Source organism: Vespula pensylvanica, chromosome 12 (assembly GCF_014466175.1).
Source record: "Vespula pensylvanica isolate Volc-1 chromosome 12, ASM1446617v1, whole genome shotgun sequence".
NCBI classification, from domain to species: Eukaryota; Metazoa; Arthropoda; class Insecta; order Hymenoptera; family Vespidae; genus Vespula; species Vespula pensylvanica.
The window spans coordinates 3,102,714-3,121,230 of NC_057696.1; the positions used below are offsets into that span (position 1 = coordinate 3,102,714).

At 30.6% G+C, this 18,517-nt stretch overlaps 3 protein-coding genes and 2 long non-coding RNA genes across 6 annotated transcripts in view; 4 read left to right on the plus strand and 1 right to left on the minus strand.

Annotated features, from left to right (window-relative positions):
• Positions 1 to 3,642: 3,642 nt before the first annotated feature.
• LOC122633531 (homogentisate 1,2-dioxygenase) lies at positions 3,643 to 7,798 on the plus strand. Its single transcript, XM_043821503.1, has 8 exons — positions 3,643 to 3,711; positions 3,828 to 3,963; positions 4,060 to 4,199; positions 4,316 to 4,502; positions 4,595 to 4,774; positions 4,920 to 5,143; positions 5,297 to 5,423; positions 7,041 to 7,798. Exons 1-8 carry the CDS (start codon positions 3,688 to 3,690, stop codon positions 7,355 to 7,357), a joined length of 1,335 nt encoding a protein of 444 aa, XP_043677438.1. The 5' UTR covers positions 3,643 to 3,687; the 3' UTR covers positions 7,358 to 7,798.
• A 223-nt stretch (positions 7,799 to 8,021) lies between these two features.
• Positions 8,022 to 11,070, plus strand: LOC122633529. The gene is made up of 10 exons (XM_043821499.1): positions 8,022 to 8,068; positions 8,155 to 8,356; positions 8,489 to 8,546; positions 8,644 to 8,799; positions 9,008 to 9,244; positions 9,326 to 9,631; positions 9,705 to 9,809; positions 9,913 to 10,067; positions 10,156 to 10,552; positions 10,686 to 11,070. The coding sequence occupies exons 2-10, from the start codon at positions 8,249 to 8,251 to the stop codon at positions 10,862 to 10,864; spliced, it is 1,701 nt and encodes a 566-aa protein (XP_043677434.1). The 5' UTR covers positions 8,022 to 8,068; positions 8,155 to 8,248; the 3' UTR covers positions 10,865 to 11,070.
• Positions 11,071 to 12,099: 1,029 nt separating this feature from the next.
• The window catches only part of LOC122633526 (proto-oncogene tyrosine-protein kinase receptor Ret), a 47,850-nt gene continuing 41,432 nt past the window's right edge, over positions 12,100 to 18,517 (minus strand). For both annotated transcript variants that reach the window (XM_043821492.1, XM_043821491.1), the window contains exons 15-20: positions 16,001 to 16,305; positions 14,577 to 14,778; positions 14,235 to 14,364; positions 13,480 to 13,681; positions 13,034 to 13,212; positions 12,100 to 12,881 (exon numbers count right to left, since the gene is read on the minus strand). In XM_043821492.1, the coding sequence (XP_043677427.1) occupies positions 12,481 to 12,881; positions 13,034 to 13,212; positions 13,480 to 13,681; positions 14,235 to 14,364; positions 14,577 to 14,778; positions 16,001 to 16,305 (1,419 nt within the window). In that variant the 3' untranslated portion in view covers positions 12,100 to 12,480. The remainder of the gene's footprint in view (positions 12,882 to 13,033; positions 13,213 to 13,479; positions 13,682 to 14,234; positions 14,365 to 14,576; positions 14,779 to 16,000; positions 16,306 to 18,517) is intronic.
• LOC122633533 lies at positions 14,641 to 15,637 on the plus strand. The gene is made up of 3 exons (XR_006328132.1): positions 14,641 to 14,771; positions 15,063 to 15,179; positions 15,272 to 15,637. It is a non-coding gene; the product is annotated as an uncharacterized LOC122633533 (long non-coding RNA).
• LOC122633534 overlaps positions 17,323 to 18,517 on the plus strand; it is a 1,220-nt gene continuing 25 nt past the window's right edge. Inside the window, exons 1-2 of the long non-coding RNA XR_006328133.1 lie at positions 17,323 to 18,310; positions 18,390 to 18,517. The exon at positions 18,390 to 18,517 is cut by the window's right edge and continues 25 nt beyond it. This is a non-coding gene — a long non-coding RNA (uncharacterized LOC122633534). The remainder of the gene's footprint in view (positions 18,311 to 18,389) is intronic.

An 18,517-nucleotide genomic window follows, 5' to 3' on the forward strand; every position in this document is an offset into this window, starting at 1 on the left:
TATCCGATTAGTTTAACATCGCATACCTAAATTATTTTTTACTTATTATTATACCTTACATTTTACAGCATTGCAACGCAAACTACATTGTAATTATTGAAAGGCGAATAAGGTTGTGATTTTGATTGGTACTCGATATCTTTACGAGTTTGTTATTTCCAGATAGAAATATTTCCATAAACGATTATGTCAACGCATACGTAAATAATATCGAGGTGAGTTAATAGTAGTAGTAGTAGTAATAGAAGCAGTAATAGTATCTTAGTAGTAGTAGAGTATTATAGTCGTAGATATAAGGAAATGTAGTATGAGCGAGCCAGCGTTTGTTCGGGCATTAAAGTCGCCATAATAACTTGAATATACTTTTATTTCATCGTAAGCTTTTGTGCATGTGTATACGACGTTAATAAATGGTAATAGAAACCTACGTAAAACTCTCCTAGTAGCGAAGTCACGCGCATACATATATACTCACACTGATATAATCCTATACACAGATATATACCTACTATCATCATTCGTCTTACCTTTCACTGGGCAATTCGGACGAATAACGATAACTGAAAGCGTTCGAGCAAAGCCAACTCGAAGTGGTCGTTACTTAAACGAATTAATATCGTTAACGAAGAAAGTGAAAAGCTGGCAAATTTATATCATTTTTTTATATTCTTCATGTTTTATGATTCTTTTTTCTTATCACAGCGATTGCGTAATCGTTTTTTAAAATGAAAGAGACGAAAGAAGGAAAGAAGAAAAAAATAGAAAGGGATACAACAAATTAGAACGTTAATTAAACACGTTGATTAAATGTCGATTAGAGAAATTATTGAATTAACGATTAGAGAACGTTCTAGTTGATATTTACGACTTTCGTTCGTCCCCGTTAAGGCGATTAGAATTTTTTTTTTCCTTTTTCTCTTTTTTTTCTTCCTTCCTTCTTCTTTTTTCCTTTTTCCTCACTTACTTCAGATATACATATAATCGAACTCTCTAATCTTGTTCTTAATTCCTGTTTGGTTAGAAACTCTTGTATATTTATGTCTCACAGTGGGCGTAACGATTTTCCAGAAGTCTTTCTTGACGTTTAAAATCCACTCTGATTCTTTTCTTTTCTTTTATTCTTTCTTTTTTCTTTTCTTTTTTTTTTTTTTTTTTTTTTTTTGATTACTTCTCTTGGAATTTCTTTTCGTTCTGACTTACAAGCAACTTGTAACGTTGCTTTGATTCGATCGTTCTAAGGAGAACCAGTCGTTAGGTTCTTGCGAAATCACTGAATAAGAGAAGTCCGCTTTGTTGGTAGTTGTTCGTGAGATCTACGATCTCTGCGCTCTCCATCTGTTGTCTTTCAATCCTCCACTGGGATAATAATGAAGGATTAAGGATTATAAACAGTTCAACACGATCACGTGACATGACGTAAGAATACAAACAATAACAAAATTCGTTCGGCGAATGAGAGAGAAGGAAACATGAAAACGAAATGATTTCATTGATAATAACAAACTGAATTTTCGATTGTTCACATATCTATAATTGAAAACAAGCCGTTGTTTTCAAATCTTTCATTGAAATAATACTAATAACAAACGATTAATGATAATAAATCGTTCAACAAATCATGTCACATGACGTAAGAGTAGAAAGTAAAACTAAATCTAACGGAATGAAATTTCATTGATAATTGCAAACGGAAATTCCGATTATTAATGAATGAATAATTTCCGCTTGTTTTAAAAAAAAAATTGTACGTTAACATAATAATAAACCATTAAGGATTTTAAATTCAATTAAAAAAAATCGCGTGATACGACGTAAGAATGAAAGAAGGAAAAAAAAATATCATTCGATGACTGAAAGAAGAAAGACGAACGTAACTTATGACTAAAAAAAAAAAGAAAAAGACGAAATAACAATTGATATATCACTCTAATAAACATAGAATTCGAGATTGTCGATAAAAGTGAATAAATTAAAAAAAAGAAAGTAAAAAGAAAAAACGAAAAAAAAAACGAATCAATAATAATACTTGAACAAAGATTAAAGAGACGTGCTTTAATAAACACGATAGAATAACAATTATTATTTACCGTGCACATGAGTCATGATTTAATATTAAGCGATTTTTTTCGATTGGCATTCATGTAATTCTGCAAGTTCTCCTTCTTTCTTTATCGATTTTATCGCCTGCACGCGTTTGTATAATGAAATATCATTGGCCTTGTACCATTCGCGATACGATAAATATATCGACGTAAGAAAGAGAGAGAGGGGATTCTCAACAACGTTTCTATATGCTTCTCTCTTTCTCACTATCTCTATCTGTATTTTTTTCTAGATCTTCATCTTTTTCTAGTATTTAATGATATCTGATATCCATTAAAGAAAAACACGATGACGATAAATGACAAACGAAAAAAAAGAATAAGAAAAAAAAAAATAGGAGCAGAAGCTACGACGACACGATTCGCGTGACTCGAAATGAGTTTCACCTAACAGTAACTAATGGTTCTCCTCTCCAACGAAGTGAAAATCTCGACTTAGCGAGTTTTACCGATCGGAGATTACCGTTCGGTCGTGATATGTGTATTCACAAAAGGAAATATGAACACGCTAACTTCTATAGATAAATCGTTTTCGTTTTCACTAACAATAAGTGGAATTAACTGAAGGAATGCGAACAATTTTAATGATCGCTTTTGATGATCAACATATCATTTCTCGTGTGTATATATATATATATACACATATATGTATGTATATCTGTATATATATATATATATATATATATATATAATAAATACACGTGCTATGTATAATATATCGTGTGTATATATATATATAATTTTTGTTTTTCATTTAGTTTGTAAATATTAATTAGTAGATAAATATCTATGAGGGGAGAATAAAAATGAAAAAAGAAAAAAAAAGGAAAAGAAAAAGCAGAGATAAGAAACAGAAAAAAAAATTGGCAAAAAATTATTCGAGATATTTCAAATGTAAAGTAAAAGCATAATGACGAAAAACCTGAGAAGTTTCACTTATGATATTAATTATGACACGCTATCCTAGCGAATAAACGAGGAGGAATTTCTTTCTCATGTGCTTAATGATCCTTCATTTTTTCTTTGTTTTTTTTTCTTCTTTTTTTTATTATTATTTAATATAATACTCTTACCTCATAACTCTCTGTGTTACGTGTTAGATATCGATTTCGTTAGAAATCTATTAGTATGTTCGATGAACCCCTTGCGTGACATACGATAATCTCGTAAAACGTGAAAGATAAGATAATCGGGATATGGAGTTTTCTCTTTTTTCTTTTTTTTTTTTTTGAATTATTTTTCTTTTTTAAACTTTCGAAAGAAACTGAACATCGGTACATTAGGATTTTTTCGAAAAAGAGATTGACGGATTAGTGCATTCATAAAAACTCTCGAGAGAATGAAATAATTTCAATTTATGTAGGCTTGGCTAACTTTAATCGATTCTAATGATGACGTTGGAAATTTATTTCTTCTTTTTTTTTTTTCTTTAATGATATCAGTCACAAAACCTGATACGTGCCTTTTGATACTCGCATGCTATTCGCTGTTACGAATATGCTGGTAAACATGTTTTGCATATTGATAATCTATATAAAATGTGAGACGTCTGTAAGAATGTTCAGTATTTCTTTAAAGAAAACATATGATCATGCAGGCCGAACTGAAGGTATCTTTAAATTATATATATATATATTTTTTTTATCTGTAAAAAAAAGGAACAAAAAAAAGTGTTACCTTATAGAAACATAATAGTAACAAACATTTGCTATTCTATACTTGCAGTATTTGTCAGGATTTGGTTGTGAATTTTCAAGCGAGGATGAACGTTGTCCTGGATCTTTACCTATTGGCCAAAACAATCCACAAAAATGTCCTTATGGACTTTATGCCGAACAACTCTCTGGTACAGCTTTTACAGGTTAGACTAAAACCATAAAAAAAATCTTACATAATTTTTGTAATAAAATAAAATAATTTTAACAATCATCTGTAATAAATGTCTTATTGATTGTAGTACCACGTTCTCAAAACAGAAGATCCTGGCTTTATCGGATCAGACCGTCCGTCATTCACAAACCGTTTCAAAAATTAATAGAAAAAGATATTGGTCATCTCGATTACGATTGGAACATTATGGAACCTAATTTAAATCAGGTAAAAGAAAAAAAAGGATCAAAAAAAAAAAAAAAAGGAAATTTATTTCATAAAAAAATGTCTACCACCTTATTCATTATCGTCATCGTCATTATCATAATTATCATCATTATCAGCTGAGATGGAAACCATTCGACCTCCCGACAAGACAAAATTCCGAAGTTGATTTCGTTCAAGGACTTCATACGATATGTGGTGCTGGCGATTTTCATGTTCGTCAAGGAATTGCCATACATGTTTATCTCTGTAATGTATCGATGAAAGATAAAGCTTTTTATAACGCCGATGGAGATTTTTTAATCGGTAAGTAATTAATTTGGAGATTATGTATTATCGACTTATAATTATATTAATTAGATTTTCTTTTCATTTCTTTTTTTTTTTTTATGTAACAGTACCACAGTTAGGTGCCTTGTTGATCACCACTGAATTTGGTAAAATGCGATGCGAGCCAAATGAAATATGCGTTATCCAACAAGGAATGCGTTTCTCTGTAACGGTTCTTGGTCCATCCAGAGGTTACATTCTCGAGGTCTTCGATAATCACTTCCAACTTCCCGATTTAGGACCCATCGGTAAAATTCCAATATATTGCCAACTTAACAAATATTTCATGTAGCAAATTTATTTATAAAATCTATCGAATCAAATAAATACACCTACTCTTTTACTCATTTCATTAAAAGAAAAAAACTAAAAGATGAATAATTGAAAATTTAGGTGCCAATGGTTTGGCCAATCCAAGAGATTTTCAAACGCCAGTAGCTTGTTTCGAAGATCGCGAGACAGATTACAAAATAATCGGCAAGTTTCAAGGTAAATTATTTGTTTGCGTTCAAGATCACAGTCCATTTGATGTTATAGCCTGGCATGGGAATTATGTACCTTATAAATACAATCTTGAAAGATTTATGGTCATCAACTCGGTTTCTTTCGATCACTGTGTGAGTACTGACTAAATTTTTTTCCTTTTTTTTCTTTTTCTTTTCTTTCTCTCTTTTTATGGCAATCGATACTTAAGTTCTCGTTTGATTTCTAATGTCTTTCAAAGAAAGTTCATACTCTATGAAATTGCTATGATTAATAAATTTCTCTAGGATCCCTCGATTTTCACCGTACTTACTTGTCCTTCGTATAAACCTGGCACTGCTGCAGCTGACTTCGTTATTTTTCCACCAAGGTGGTCGGTACAGGAACACACCTTTCGACCTCCTTACTATCATCGTAAGTAGAAAGTTTATTGAATTAAATCTTAATTGTTTTAACAAGAGACGTTTTTTAATAGATGTTATAAGAAAAAAAAAAAAGAGAAAAAATTCAAAAAGGATTTACACGAAAGAGTGTTTAATCGATATTAACAAACAAAATTTGTTGATCCGATATAAAAATATGATATTTCTTAACAATAATATTATAACGTAAATGATATAACACATTAGATTTCTGTTGTGTCCTATTGTCTGGAGGATTGTGTCATGAAAAATAGGAATTAATTTTGATTAAGATAATAATATTATACGAGAAATTTTCTATTATTCTAGAAGAATATAATTATATATGCACATATATACCCAGAGAGAGAGAGAGAGAGAAAGAGAGAGGAAAAGAGAGAGAGAGAGAGAGAGGAAGAGAAGAAGAGAGAGAGAGAGAGAGAGAGAGAGAGAGAGAGAGAGGAAGAGAGACTCAATGTATTTTTCTTTTTCCTTTCATTTCCTTCGAACGATAATTACATCGTTCGGTCGAGTGACGTTCATCAGAATAGTGATGGTGATGGTGATGATGATGATGATGGTGATGATGATGGTGGTGTCGTCGTTCTAGAAGAGCGCTCCCGAAAATTGTATAATCAAGATATCGAGAGAAAACTAAGACTTTTCCTTTGACAACGTTCGACAATGTCAATCATTTCAACGATTTCCTTTTTTATTTTCTTTTTTTTTTTCTTGTCTTTCTTTTTTTTTTTTTCTTTACGTGTTTGGACATTATCCATTTTTTTTCTTTTTTCTTTCTTTCTTTCTTTTTTCTTTCTTTTTTTTTTTTTTTTTAAGAAATGAAAGCTCGTGAAAGTTTTTCTCTCTCCCTCTTTTTTTCTCCTTTTTCTTTTTCTTTCTTTCTTTTTTTTTTTTTTCTTAATGCAAAATCGAAGATTATCTACAAACAAGATAACGATCGATCAAATCTTTCGTTAATGCGTTCATTAATTAGAAATGCTTGGTAACGAAGTACATGGGCAAAGCATATCATGAGTAATGTGCGTGTGTCCGTTTGAAAATTCGTAAGAAAGAGCATTAGAAACTTTCTCTAACTCCAACTCTAACTCTAACAGATAAAACCTATATAAATTTTAACAAGGTGCATCTTTATTATTAAATGAAATTAATACTTCGAGCACGATCAATGCAAGATTTCTATCATAGATATCAATCATGAAACTCTTGAATAAGTGTAATTAATTTTTTAATATAAAAATAATATTGTCTGTATAAAATGTGTTCTAAAAAAAATCGATAAAAAATTTGGAGATACGTATAATATATACAAATACAAAAAATGTATTCATATAATAATAACATTATCTGTATTATTATTTTTTGAACGAATACATAATATGAAAAAAATATTTCGGTATTAGATTTTTTTCTAAAAAGCACGATTTATCAGTTTAAAAAATTCTTGACGTACAGAAACACATATAAATATAATAAAAAGAAGAATTAACATGATTGTATTAGTTTTTTAAAATGAATAGAAACGCAAAATAATAATCATAAAAAAATATATTGACATATATATTTTAATATTTTAATTAAAAAATGACTTACGTTAGATATGTCTTGCTAGGTAACTGCATGGCTGAATTTATGGGACTTATAAAAGGAAATTACGAGGCAAAGGAGGAAAGTTTCGAAGCTGGTGGAGCATCATTGCATTCGATCATGACACCTCATGGTCCTGATACCCGATGTTTCGAAAATGCAACGAACAATAAACTTGGCCCGGAACGTATTGCTGATGATACTCAGGCATTTATGTTTGAAACTTCGTATAGTTTAACTTGCACAAAATGGTCTGCAAAACTGTGTAATAAATTGGATGAAGATTACTATAAGTGTTGGGAAGGATTGAAAAAACATTTCAATCTTAACAATCATTCTTAACGATCTCGGATCTAATCTTACAATTTTTTTTGTTTTTTTTGTTTTTTGTTATTTCTTTCTCTAAAAAGAAATATTATTTTTATTATAAATTGTAGGTTTAATTGATACAATTAAAATACTAATTAATATTAACTAGAATATTTTGTTGTTAGAAGTTCTATTATTTGACGTACACATATAAAAGCCGTAGAAAATTAGAAATAAGAACGAGATTAAACTCGTTTAGAATTTAACGAGATGTTTATACATTGATTAGGCATTAAAACCGGATGACGTAGGATTTAGTTCAACTCAAGGATAAATTATTATCGAATGTGTTTTTTCTGATTATATTTATGCTTATGATTACTACGAAATATGATTAAGATGTACATATGTACATATTTTAACACTATTGTAGAAATGTATTGTCTTTTTTCAATTAGAAACTCATTTTTTCAATTAGAGACTCAATATACTGAAGCGATTAATATAAAAATTAATAAATATTGTTATTCTTAATAATGAAATATAGATAGAGATTTTCTTTTTATTAAAACGTTGATCTGTTACGACAAGAATTTATTATCAACATTTAAATTTTTCCGCGTTAGATACATAAGCGCTCCCCCATAGTTATCTCGACCTCCACTAGGGCGTGTCTCTTAGGAAGAAGAAGAAATTTATTGAATCCATTGGAGCTGATGTGGGTCGGTCGCGTCGCCATTGCAGGTCAGTACCATTTTCATTTCTGTTAGATAATGTTAGTTATATAGATCGAATCAGCTAAATAATAGAGAATTTCGTTTCATATAAAGGAATATATTAATAAAACAAATATGGTGAAATCAGAAAGACTTCCAATGATAGAAGCTTCGTGTTAAATCTTGTATCGTATTTTAACCTGACAAAATGTATTCCGCGTTTAAATTGCTCATAATTGTCCTGTATTGTGCGGCACAATACGTGAACGCTCAATACTGTTATCCAAAAACCTGCCAAGAAGTGGTGAGTGACGTAGTACGTTTCCTCTTTATTACTATACTTGTTGTTAATAAATCAATAATTTCATGTATATATATATATCACTTTTTCTATTCATTCTATTCTATTCTATTCTATTCTATTCTATCTTATGTAATATATCTATAGAAAACTGCAATAAAAGCAACTGGTCCTCAATGCCGCATAAAACCTATCGCAGACGATGGTAATAGCTAGAATTATTATTTTTAAATCAATATTCACTTATAAATGTAACGAATAATGGTCATATATATATTAACTATATTTTACTCCTTCTGTAGATTGTGTTAAACTTAGATTTGACGGATGGAATCATTTGTTTCTTGAAGAGAGCTTCACTCGATTTCAATTGTTTGCTTATGTTATCCATACAGGAGGAATATTTGAAGAAAGAATGACTGCATTTAATTTATCATTTAACAACGCCCGTTTCTTTAGTAAATATCTGTAACGAACTTCATTTTATTACATATCGATTAACTAATTAAATAATATATGGGTGTGGCCGTATACGTATATATATATATATATATATATATATATATATATATATATAGAGAGAGACACACCCAACACGCACACACCCACACACATACGTACATACAAATTATATACACATCTTTATTTAATTTTATTTAATTTTAGGATTAACTATACGTTATCAAAGTCTGATGGATGATAATTTATCCGTGTGTACTCACGTTGCTACATATACATATCCTAATATGACTGATTTACTACCTGACAGGTTCCTTTTAACTTGCCCTATTACAAATCAATCTTTTGAAGGAACCCCTTATCGTTTAGAGTATTTCATAAGTGGAAGAAGATTTGAGTACAATAAAAAACTTATTTTTACGATCCCTTATCATGAGTCTATTGGTAAACTAAATGGAATTTTTAGAATAAAATACATCTATTAGTAATTTTATAAGATGAATTTTATTAACATTTCTTTTTTAGATGAAGATAATGACATTACCACGTACTTACCATTCCTTTATATAGATGTTACTGATGCATTACTCTTCAAATTATTTATACAACCAGTTCCTATAAAATTTAATGTAACTTCATATAGAATTTGGTTAACAAACAATAGCACGGGTATAACGATCGATACGATAATTTCTCAGCCACTAGATGGAAACCATTTGCAATACAATTTTTCCATATTAGATGGAATCTATTATTTCCAAGTTGCAGCTTTGCATCCTAATTGTGGCAAATATGGATGTATTAATTCCACTTCACCGTTCATAAGCATAAGTATGTTGTATTTTCCCTGGTCTTAAGTTTATTATAAATATTTATATAATTATCCCCAAATCTTATTTTGCAGAGGAAGCATCACACCGTATGCTCATTATGATAATCAGTATTATATGGATACCCCCTGTGATATTATATGCGTTTTACCACATTTATAAGTTATGTAAGACTAATGGTAAAATCATTTTTCTCTCACAAATACAAAATTTCGTTATTGTCTTTCTATTCGTCGATATAATAAATAATATTATTTATCTTTGTGTTACACAAACATCTAGTAAAGAGAAACAGAAAGAAACCCGATTGCTTAATTGTTTATGCGCCGACGCGCGAATCACATATCACAGTTATGGCCGAATTAACAAAATATTTGAGATGCTGCAATATTAATGCCATGATAGATATGTTCGACATTTCGGAATCCGTATCGAAGGTAAGGTGATATAATGTCGATGTAGAAACATTCTAATTAATTTTCCTCTTCATCTTCTATTTTTTCTCCAACATCTTTTTTTTCTCAGGACGTTGAATTTTGGTGTAAAACTGCATTTAATTCTGCTGACATTATTCTCATTGTGACGTCACCACCGCCTAACAAATTTGTGTCAACTATTTACGAGAATATTGATAGTTACATATTGCAACTGATCCGCGAGAATTATGGAGAAAAGCACAAACGGTATTATATCTTACAATTGCCCTATTGCAAGCCGACTGATTTGCCGGATGAGGCTCAACGTTTCCAACGTTTTCGTATGCCGGAAGAATTGCCGAAGTTAGTCCGTACGGTTCATAACGTTGATTACATTCGATTCTTTGGTTTTTCCAATAAAGAGGTGCTACTGGAAAGTATTAAGTTAGCTGAAATAGAGATGTTAGACGATGGTACTTATAACGATAAGAATGCTGATGAAACTGGTATGTTTTGTAATACACTTTCTCTCTCTCTCTCTCTCTCTTTATCTTCCTCCCCCTCTCTCTAGATGTATATATAATTTAGAAATAAGTAATATTTAAAAATATATTAATTATACCTTCGATATATTTTCAGATGATCTTTTACCATCCGCTGGGCCGCTAGATGATATTGAGACTGAAGATATGAATCTCGAGAACAACAATCCAATGTCTTCGAACGATGGGAAGGGCGAATCTGATTCATTGGAAACAAAATATTGTGAGCTTCAAGGTGGAAAAAATATTACCGCCGATTCCGATTCCGATGAGTAATATCATATAAACGTAGTATTGATCATATTATGAATGTATCGAAAATTAAACAATGTAATTGATGTTCTGCCCGTATATAATGAGGCATGATTCCAATGATACTCCTATATAACATCTTGATGTATACCTATATACTACAATGAATTTATGTCTGACGTCATATAAACGACGACCATATTTAATAAATGTATAAGTGTTTACCGTGATAATGTTTTTCTCTTTTTGACTTTATTTCAATCATAATGAACAAATCTTTCTCCTTTCTTTCTCTCCCTCTCTCTCTCTCTCTCTCTCTCTCACACACACTCTCTCTCTCTCTCTCTCTCACTCTCTCTTTGTATCTATACATGTTAATTATAATGAAATGATAATGGCACTGCAATAATTGTATCGATAAATGATTTAACAAAAACAAAACAAAAAAAGAGAAAAAAATAAAATTAAACAAAGCACTTACAATGGTACGAGGTAAAGAGAACTAAATTAATGGAATGTTTTACATTTATACATAAATATAAAAAAAAAGATGATTCTCTTTTTGAATGATTTTGTGAATAAGGTACGGAAATCCAGTCTTCTTCGTATATATGTATATATATATGTAGTTGCATCTGTGTTTCTCTCTCTCTCTCTTTCGCTTTTTTCTTTCTGTTCTTCCCTTGCGCCCTAGCTCGCACCCTTTTTCTCTTTCTTTTTTTCTCTCTCTCTTTCTCTGTGTCTCTTTCTGTGAGCATGTGTTTCCCCTCCTAAAAAGAGCTATAGGGCAATAAAACGTTTTTTCATTCTCGGTAAAGCATCCCTTAACCGTCGCCATTTTCTAGTTTTAATCGACGACGCGCGCATCGTTCGTGTCCTCTTAAAATGCTATGAGAAGTTAGGCATTTATGCATGTGTGTATGTGTAAATGTTTCATCAATATAGGATCATATAACGAAGATCAATAACGAACATTCAGATAATGATTTTTAAAGAAGGAAGCCATATGTATCTCTCAATGCCGATAAAGCTTTCATACGAGAAATTACATTTTTCCTTTTAAATGCGATTAGCAACGTGCACATAAAACTTTGTACGTTGCTTGTACATACAATTGTTCACAGTATTACGTATATCGTATATCGTATATGTATATGTATATGTGTATGTATATATACATATATGTATATATATAAATGTATATATGTATATATATATATATGTATATATATTATATATAAATTAGCTTCTTAATCGCGTTTATGTAATAGTTGTAATAATTGATAGTAATAGCAGTAGTAATAGTACTAGTAATATAGTAGTAGTACGAAAAAAAGTGCCATTTCGCTTAAGTACAAGAAAAAGATATTTTATACACGAAAATATGTTAGCCTAGCTTGATATTTTGTTTGTTTGTTTTCTTTTCTATCGTTTTTTGGTATAACAATCGTAATTACGAGTTACGAGAATTTTTTCATATGATCACTTTCGATGATATTCTATCTCGACAAATCGTTTCCATCATATCTATCATCATCCTCGATATCATTAATCATCAATCAATCTTGATCAGATCATCAAAATCTTTCTTAAAAAGATTCATGAACGTCTTGACGAATATTTTTGTTTCGTTTATATCCTCAATTAGTTTTGTCGTTGTCTTCTCTGCTTTCCAAACTGCCGAACAACAATAAATCTTCTGTTTCTTTCGTATTCTTCCCTTGCATGTCTATGTAAGATTGTGGCCGTTCATTCGGTGGTGTTTTTAGATCATTCTCGCTATTACTAGTAACACTGGTATTCCTTAATTTAATTGGACTTTCGTAATGATTAATGTTTAAGCTCGGTGGACGATCATTCACATACGGCGATTTCACAGATTCGGTTGGAAAAGAAGCTATTGGTTCCTGCCAAAGTGCATGGAGTTTGTCTATTTTATCGCACTTCGTCACAGGTTCCGAGGAAGGTTTGCTGAGATAGTTAACTGTATCTGTCTTTAAAATATTCACCTTGCCTTCTTCTACATCTTGATCACCTGAACCTAAAATAATTCAAAATAAATAACAGATCGACGAGAGGACGTTTCTGTGAGTAGAATAAATTAAATATATTTATATTTAAAAATAGAAGAAACAAATATTTTTTGAGGAATATATTGAAATTAAATTTTGAATGATATTATTCGAAACTCACTGGTTGGACTATCTAAAGCATGAAGAGAAGCAAAGTATGCCTGATTATGGACGGTTCTTGGATTCAGATCTAAGTATTCCACTCCATCTTCTAACATACGTTCCCAATGACACGTGAGTTCCTTAAAGGATGGTCTCATTCCAGGTTCTTCGTGCCAACACGAGACCATCAATTTATACCTAGGATCACAAAATATTAAACTTTGTAATTCTCTTAAATTTTTTATAGGTATTATTACCATAATTCAGTCGTTGTGGACAAAAAGTTTGAAATAAAACTTTTATCTAAAACTTTGTAACAAAGTTTTATACATGACTTATACGTGTTTTTGCTACGACAAATTTTTCATAGAATTAATGTATATTATGAGATTGACATAATTACGATGAATTTTTACTGTTGTTATTGTGATTGTAATTCTTGTTAATTTTGTTTGCAGTACTCACAATTGTTGAGAACAATTAGCTGGTTTCTCCATACGATAACCAGCCTTTAAAAGATTATACAGATTATGAACGTCCACCCCTGGATATGGAGATGCTCCTAAAGTGACCAATTCCCAAAGGAGTACACCGAAACTCCAAACGTCCGATTTGCTAGTGTAAACATGATCGGCTAAGGATTCCGGTGCCATCCATTTAACGGGTACTACGTGGAAAGAGAATAGAATGAAATATCGGGGATTAAGTGGAAAACGAGCTTGATTGATTGAAACAGATAAAGAGATAAAGAGAAAAAGAGTAAGTGTGTGTGAGAGAGAGAGAGAGAGAGAGAGAGAGAGAGAGAGAGAGAAGAGAGTTTTTCAGTGTTTTTCTTTCTAATCCTAAGATATCAATGAAGATTTCACTTAGTAAAAGGAAATTAAAATAGTTTTCTTATGTTTCTTTTCTTCAGATTATTGTTAGTTTGTTATATCAATCAAGGTAGATATTTCTCTTCTTTTTTTCGTCCTTATATTTATATATTGTACGATACTTTGACATTATATATCTCTTGATATTTTATAAAATAACGTGTTATGTTATAAAAAAGTTTATAAAAAATTAATGAGCTCTTATTCGAGAAAAAAGAAAAAACTTGAATATATAAAAACTTTTTAAAATAAATATCAAACTACAATTTTCGATATTAATTAGCATAAATATTTTGTAGAAAATAAAAACTCTCTTCTCTGTTTTCAACTATTTTAAACGAAACGTACCACGGCCTTTACTTCGCTTCAAATAAGCATCATCCTCGTAAACGTCACGGGTCAAGCCGAAATCCGAAATTTTACAGACTTTACCAATCGCCAGTAAAACATTTCTAGCAGCCAGGTCTCTATGGACCAACTAAGACAACAGAGAAATAATTTATTAAACGATATAATTAATTTGTATTTTCTTTTTTCCTTTTTTTCGACGGATGACACTATGATCGTGAGAAAGAGATTTCATTTGTTATTCTTTTCCAAATTTTTGAAAATACGATCGACTATCATCGATTATTTGTAACAATGTTTTCAAAAACGAATATGGTTATTAATGAATGGATAAAATTTTACCTTGATATCTGCGAGATATGCCATTCCTTTACTAATTTGCCAAGCGAATGAAAGAATATCACGTGGAGTTATTGTATAATTCGACAAAGTATCGACTTGTTGTAATTCCTCTCTCATGTTATTCGGTGATGTAGAAAGAAGTGACGTCAAGCAAAGAACTTTTCCTTCGGATTCCAAATGTCGACTGCGTCTCAAGTAATTTCTATAATTTTAAAAAACGAATTAATATCAGTCCTCCTACACACACACACACACATATATATATATATAAAAGTTAACAAGTAAAAACTATTTGCTAATTGTTAAGTTTGAATTTTTCCGGACAATTCTGTTTTTATTATTTCTTTTTTTTTGTAGATAGAGAAAGTATAAATTTAGACTTAGATGTTAATTATCAAGGATGAATATGACGCTTTTGAATGTAAATCTTTTGCTCGTAGATTTTAATATTCTTTATATTCACAAAACTTTGTTTCTCAATTTCAGATTATAACGTTTTTCCATAAAAATTTGCTTGAAGTTGGAGTATGTGTCTACGTTGGGATGATAAATTCAGAAACTCGATGAAAAATTTAATTATCAAGGACGGACACTCTCTTGGATGTAAGTAACGCGGCTTTTATTTTCAAGACTGGAATTCTAGTGACGAGAAAAGGAGTGCAATTTACGGAATTCGCTGCATTATTTTCGCATAGGGACACACATACGAGCATAAGTTGGGAAGAAATGAGGAAGAAAGAGAGTGAGACAAACAGGGAGAGAGAGAGAGAGAGAAACATAAACTACTCTACACCTTCTTCCTCTCAATTCATTCATATTCGAGAGTTTAGATAGAAAATACCTATGGACTTAAAAGAGAAGAGGAATTCTCTTTATCTCTTTCACTTTGACTATGTATGTTATATGTCGTAATTTACATGTATAGTGGAGACTATAAAGTTAGAAAAAATTCACGTTCCTGGAATACATAGAATAATTTTCAGAGTAAATTTTCTCTTAAATTGACAAAAAAGAAACGAAATTGAAATTGAACTTAAAGAGATAACGTTTTTTTTTTCTTTTTTTTTCTTTGATTGTTATTATATAAAAAGAGAAGTGTTTGATTTTCTATCTGAAAAAAAAAAAGAAAAAAAAAAAAATCGTAGTAAGAAGAAATAAAGTTTTTTGTTTCTTTTTTCTTTTTCTTTTCTTTTCAAGAAAAATATATTATGATAATATTATTATTGTTGTTGTTGTTGATTAAATTTTATTATCGTCGCATTAATATCGACATCGTAGCACTTATTAATATCTTGATAATGATGTACCTGTAAAAAATATTATTTATATATAAATAAAAAAATTTGCAATCAGAATATAGTACTTACGGATTATAATTGATTAGAATATTTGTTAATATTGAAATTAAAATTTTTCCAGCTAACCTTAGGGAACCAAATTCAGCAAATTCGATTATGAGATAAACTGGACCACCGGGTGAAGTGCAAGCACCGAGTAATCGAATAACATTAGGATGTTGAGCTTCTTTTAGAAGTTGATATTCTGAGAGAAGGTCGGCTAGTTCGGAAGCACAGGCATCTTCTTTTAATGTTTTTACAGCTACCGTGGTTGGTCCAAGCCAACCACCTATATCGATAGCTTTAGCTCGTAAAACTCGTCCGAATTCACCCTCTCCGAGAACTTGTTCGATCGTTAACCGAGAACGTGGAAATTCCCATTTTGGATCCGGCTGAATAAGCAAAAAAAATTTTATGTCATTTAGTTACCGTCATTCCCAAGTATTCATTTATCGGAATATTCCAACAAAATAAATGATAATATTTTTATCATATCACTGTAAAGTTTATTGCAATTTTTTTGGATATCTTCGTTTTAGCAAATTATGATTTTTCTAATATACAAGTTACGTTGATTATAACATCGTCGAATAAACTGCAATTTTTCAAACACATAAATGATACAATTTCATTTTAGGGACTATCGATTGCAATAAGCTACAATTTCTCTGCAAATTCATATATATTATTTTGACATTAACATATCCAAGTAAATTGCAATTTAAAAAAAAAAATATCTATGTAGATCATTAGGAGGTCGTTATAAAATCGTTAAGTAAATTTCAATTCTCATTCATTTGGGCTTATTATCGAACTACTCGAATGAATTACTTGCAAATTGCGCGCATGAGTTAAGGAAAAAAATTATATAATGAAAATTTGCAGTCGAGATCCATTGGATAAGCTTGAACGGTTACTCCTAGCGTAGATCGCCCACGCGAATCGATATGGTTCCTGAACACGTGATACCTTTATCTACGAGTATAGCGTGCATCGACTATAAATGTCATCTTATATCTATTAATCTAAATTCAACGTTAGCGAGAACATAAATAATATTTTATTTTCGCGAAAAATTTTTATTTGCAACAACTTTTATCCTATATCCTTCTCTTCTTTTTTTTTTTTACACTCGTTAAAAACATTTCAAGAAAATTGAAAATAAATTCGACGACGAAAAAAAAATTGCTTTTCCTTTTCTATATAATAGCAAATACAAATATTATGTCGAGATCAATGATCTCGCAATGAATTGCAAAAATAACAATTGTGATAATAACAGATATAATTTTCTCTCTCTTTTTATCTCTTTCTTTTCTTTTTTGGACATCGATTACTATTTTGTTTTGATTATATTTCGATAGTTATACTTCGGTAAAATGTATAAAATAAAAAAGAACTAATTACAATTAAGTTAATTGCACGTTTGCTAATTTGCCGTAACTCTTAATCCATGCTACATAGTATTTAGAGCATAAGTTATAAAGTGGTACACGAATTTAAAAGCCGACTTGCTTCTCATATGAAGCTAAAGCGTATCATTTCTATTTCTAAGCATGGCTAAGAACTGTCTCGTCAACTTTAATCCAATAGCGTGAAGCGTAACTGAGGATTTTATCTTCTATAAATTTTAATGGAATTTGTAAGTTATGTTAAACAAATAAATATTTTTAATATAATTAAGTGCGTATTGCAAATGTCGTTATAGATATCTTTTTGTTATTATTAAAAAATGGATATCATTGGATAAAATATTTTTTAAAAAGAATTTCATGCTGATTGTTGCAGAATTTCAATTAAGGAGTCTAATCGTTAGAAAATTAAGGGTTCTTAATAAATCCGATCGATTTAACTCGTGGTTGGACGTACCAACTACTCTCCACTAAGGTCTACTTTCCATATATCTACGCCCACTATCAACTCTACGTAGAAAGAAAAGAGAGAGAGAGAGAGAGAGAGAGAGAGACGGAGGGAGGGAGAGGGAGAGATAAGACCAGAACAATTTCCGGAGACTACTGCATCCTACTTGAATTATTCCTTAGGTCGTCAGAGCACAAGCTTAGTAATGAATGGAACTCTCAAGTTAGAAGTTTCCAAGCAGTGAAATTGCACGTGGAAAATTGGAAAATTTTTGAACGGGAGGTAGCAAAAAAGAAGAAGAAGAAGAAGAAGAAGAACAAAAAAAAAAAGAGAAAAAAGAGAAAAAGAGAGGGGAGAAACTATAATCAAACTATCTATTCTGCAAAACTTACAAATCAGCATGATAAAGTTCTACCATAATGAAATCATATTTAGAGTCTCGGGAGAAACGATCTGCGACTGACTTTGCAATTTATATATTCGATTGGGAAAAAAATGCGTAGCTAAGGAATGAACGATAAAATTTAGAAGTTAGAGGTAAGATATTTTTTCTTCTTTTTTCTCTGTCTCTCTCTCTCTCTCTCTCTCTCTCTCACTAATTTTTTTTCTTTTACAGAACGCCCTCGACAGTCCTTGTCGTCTTTATCATGTGCCTTTAGGGATACGATTTATACCTGCCTTTGAAATATTACCATCTCGGAATTGGAGGATAAGAGAGACTGAGATAGATAGGTAGATAGAAAG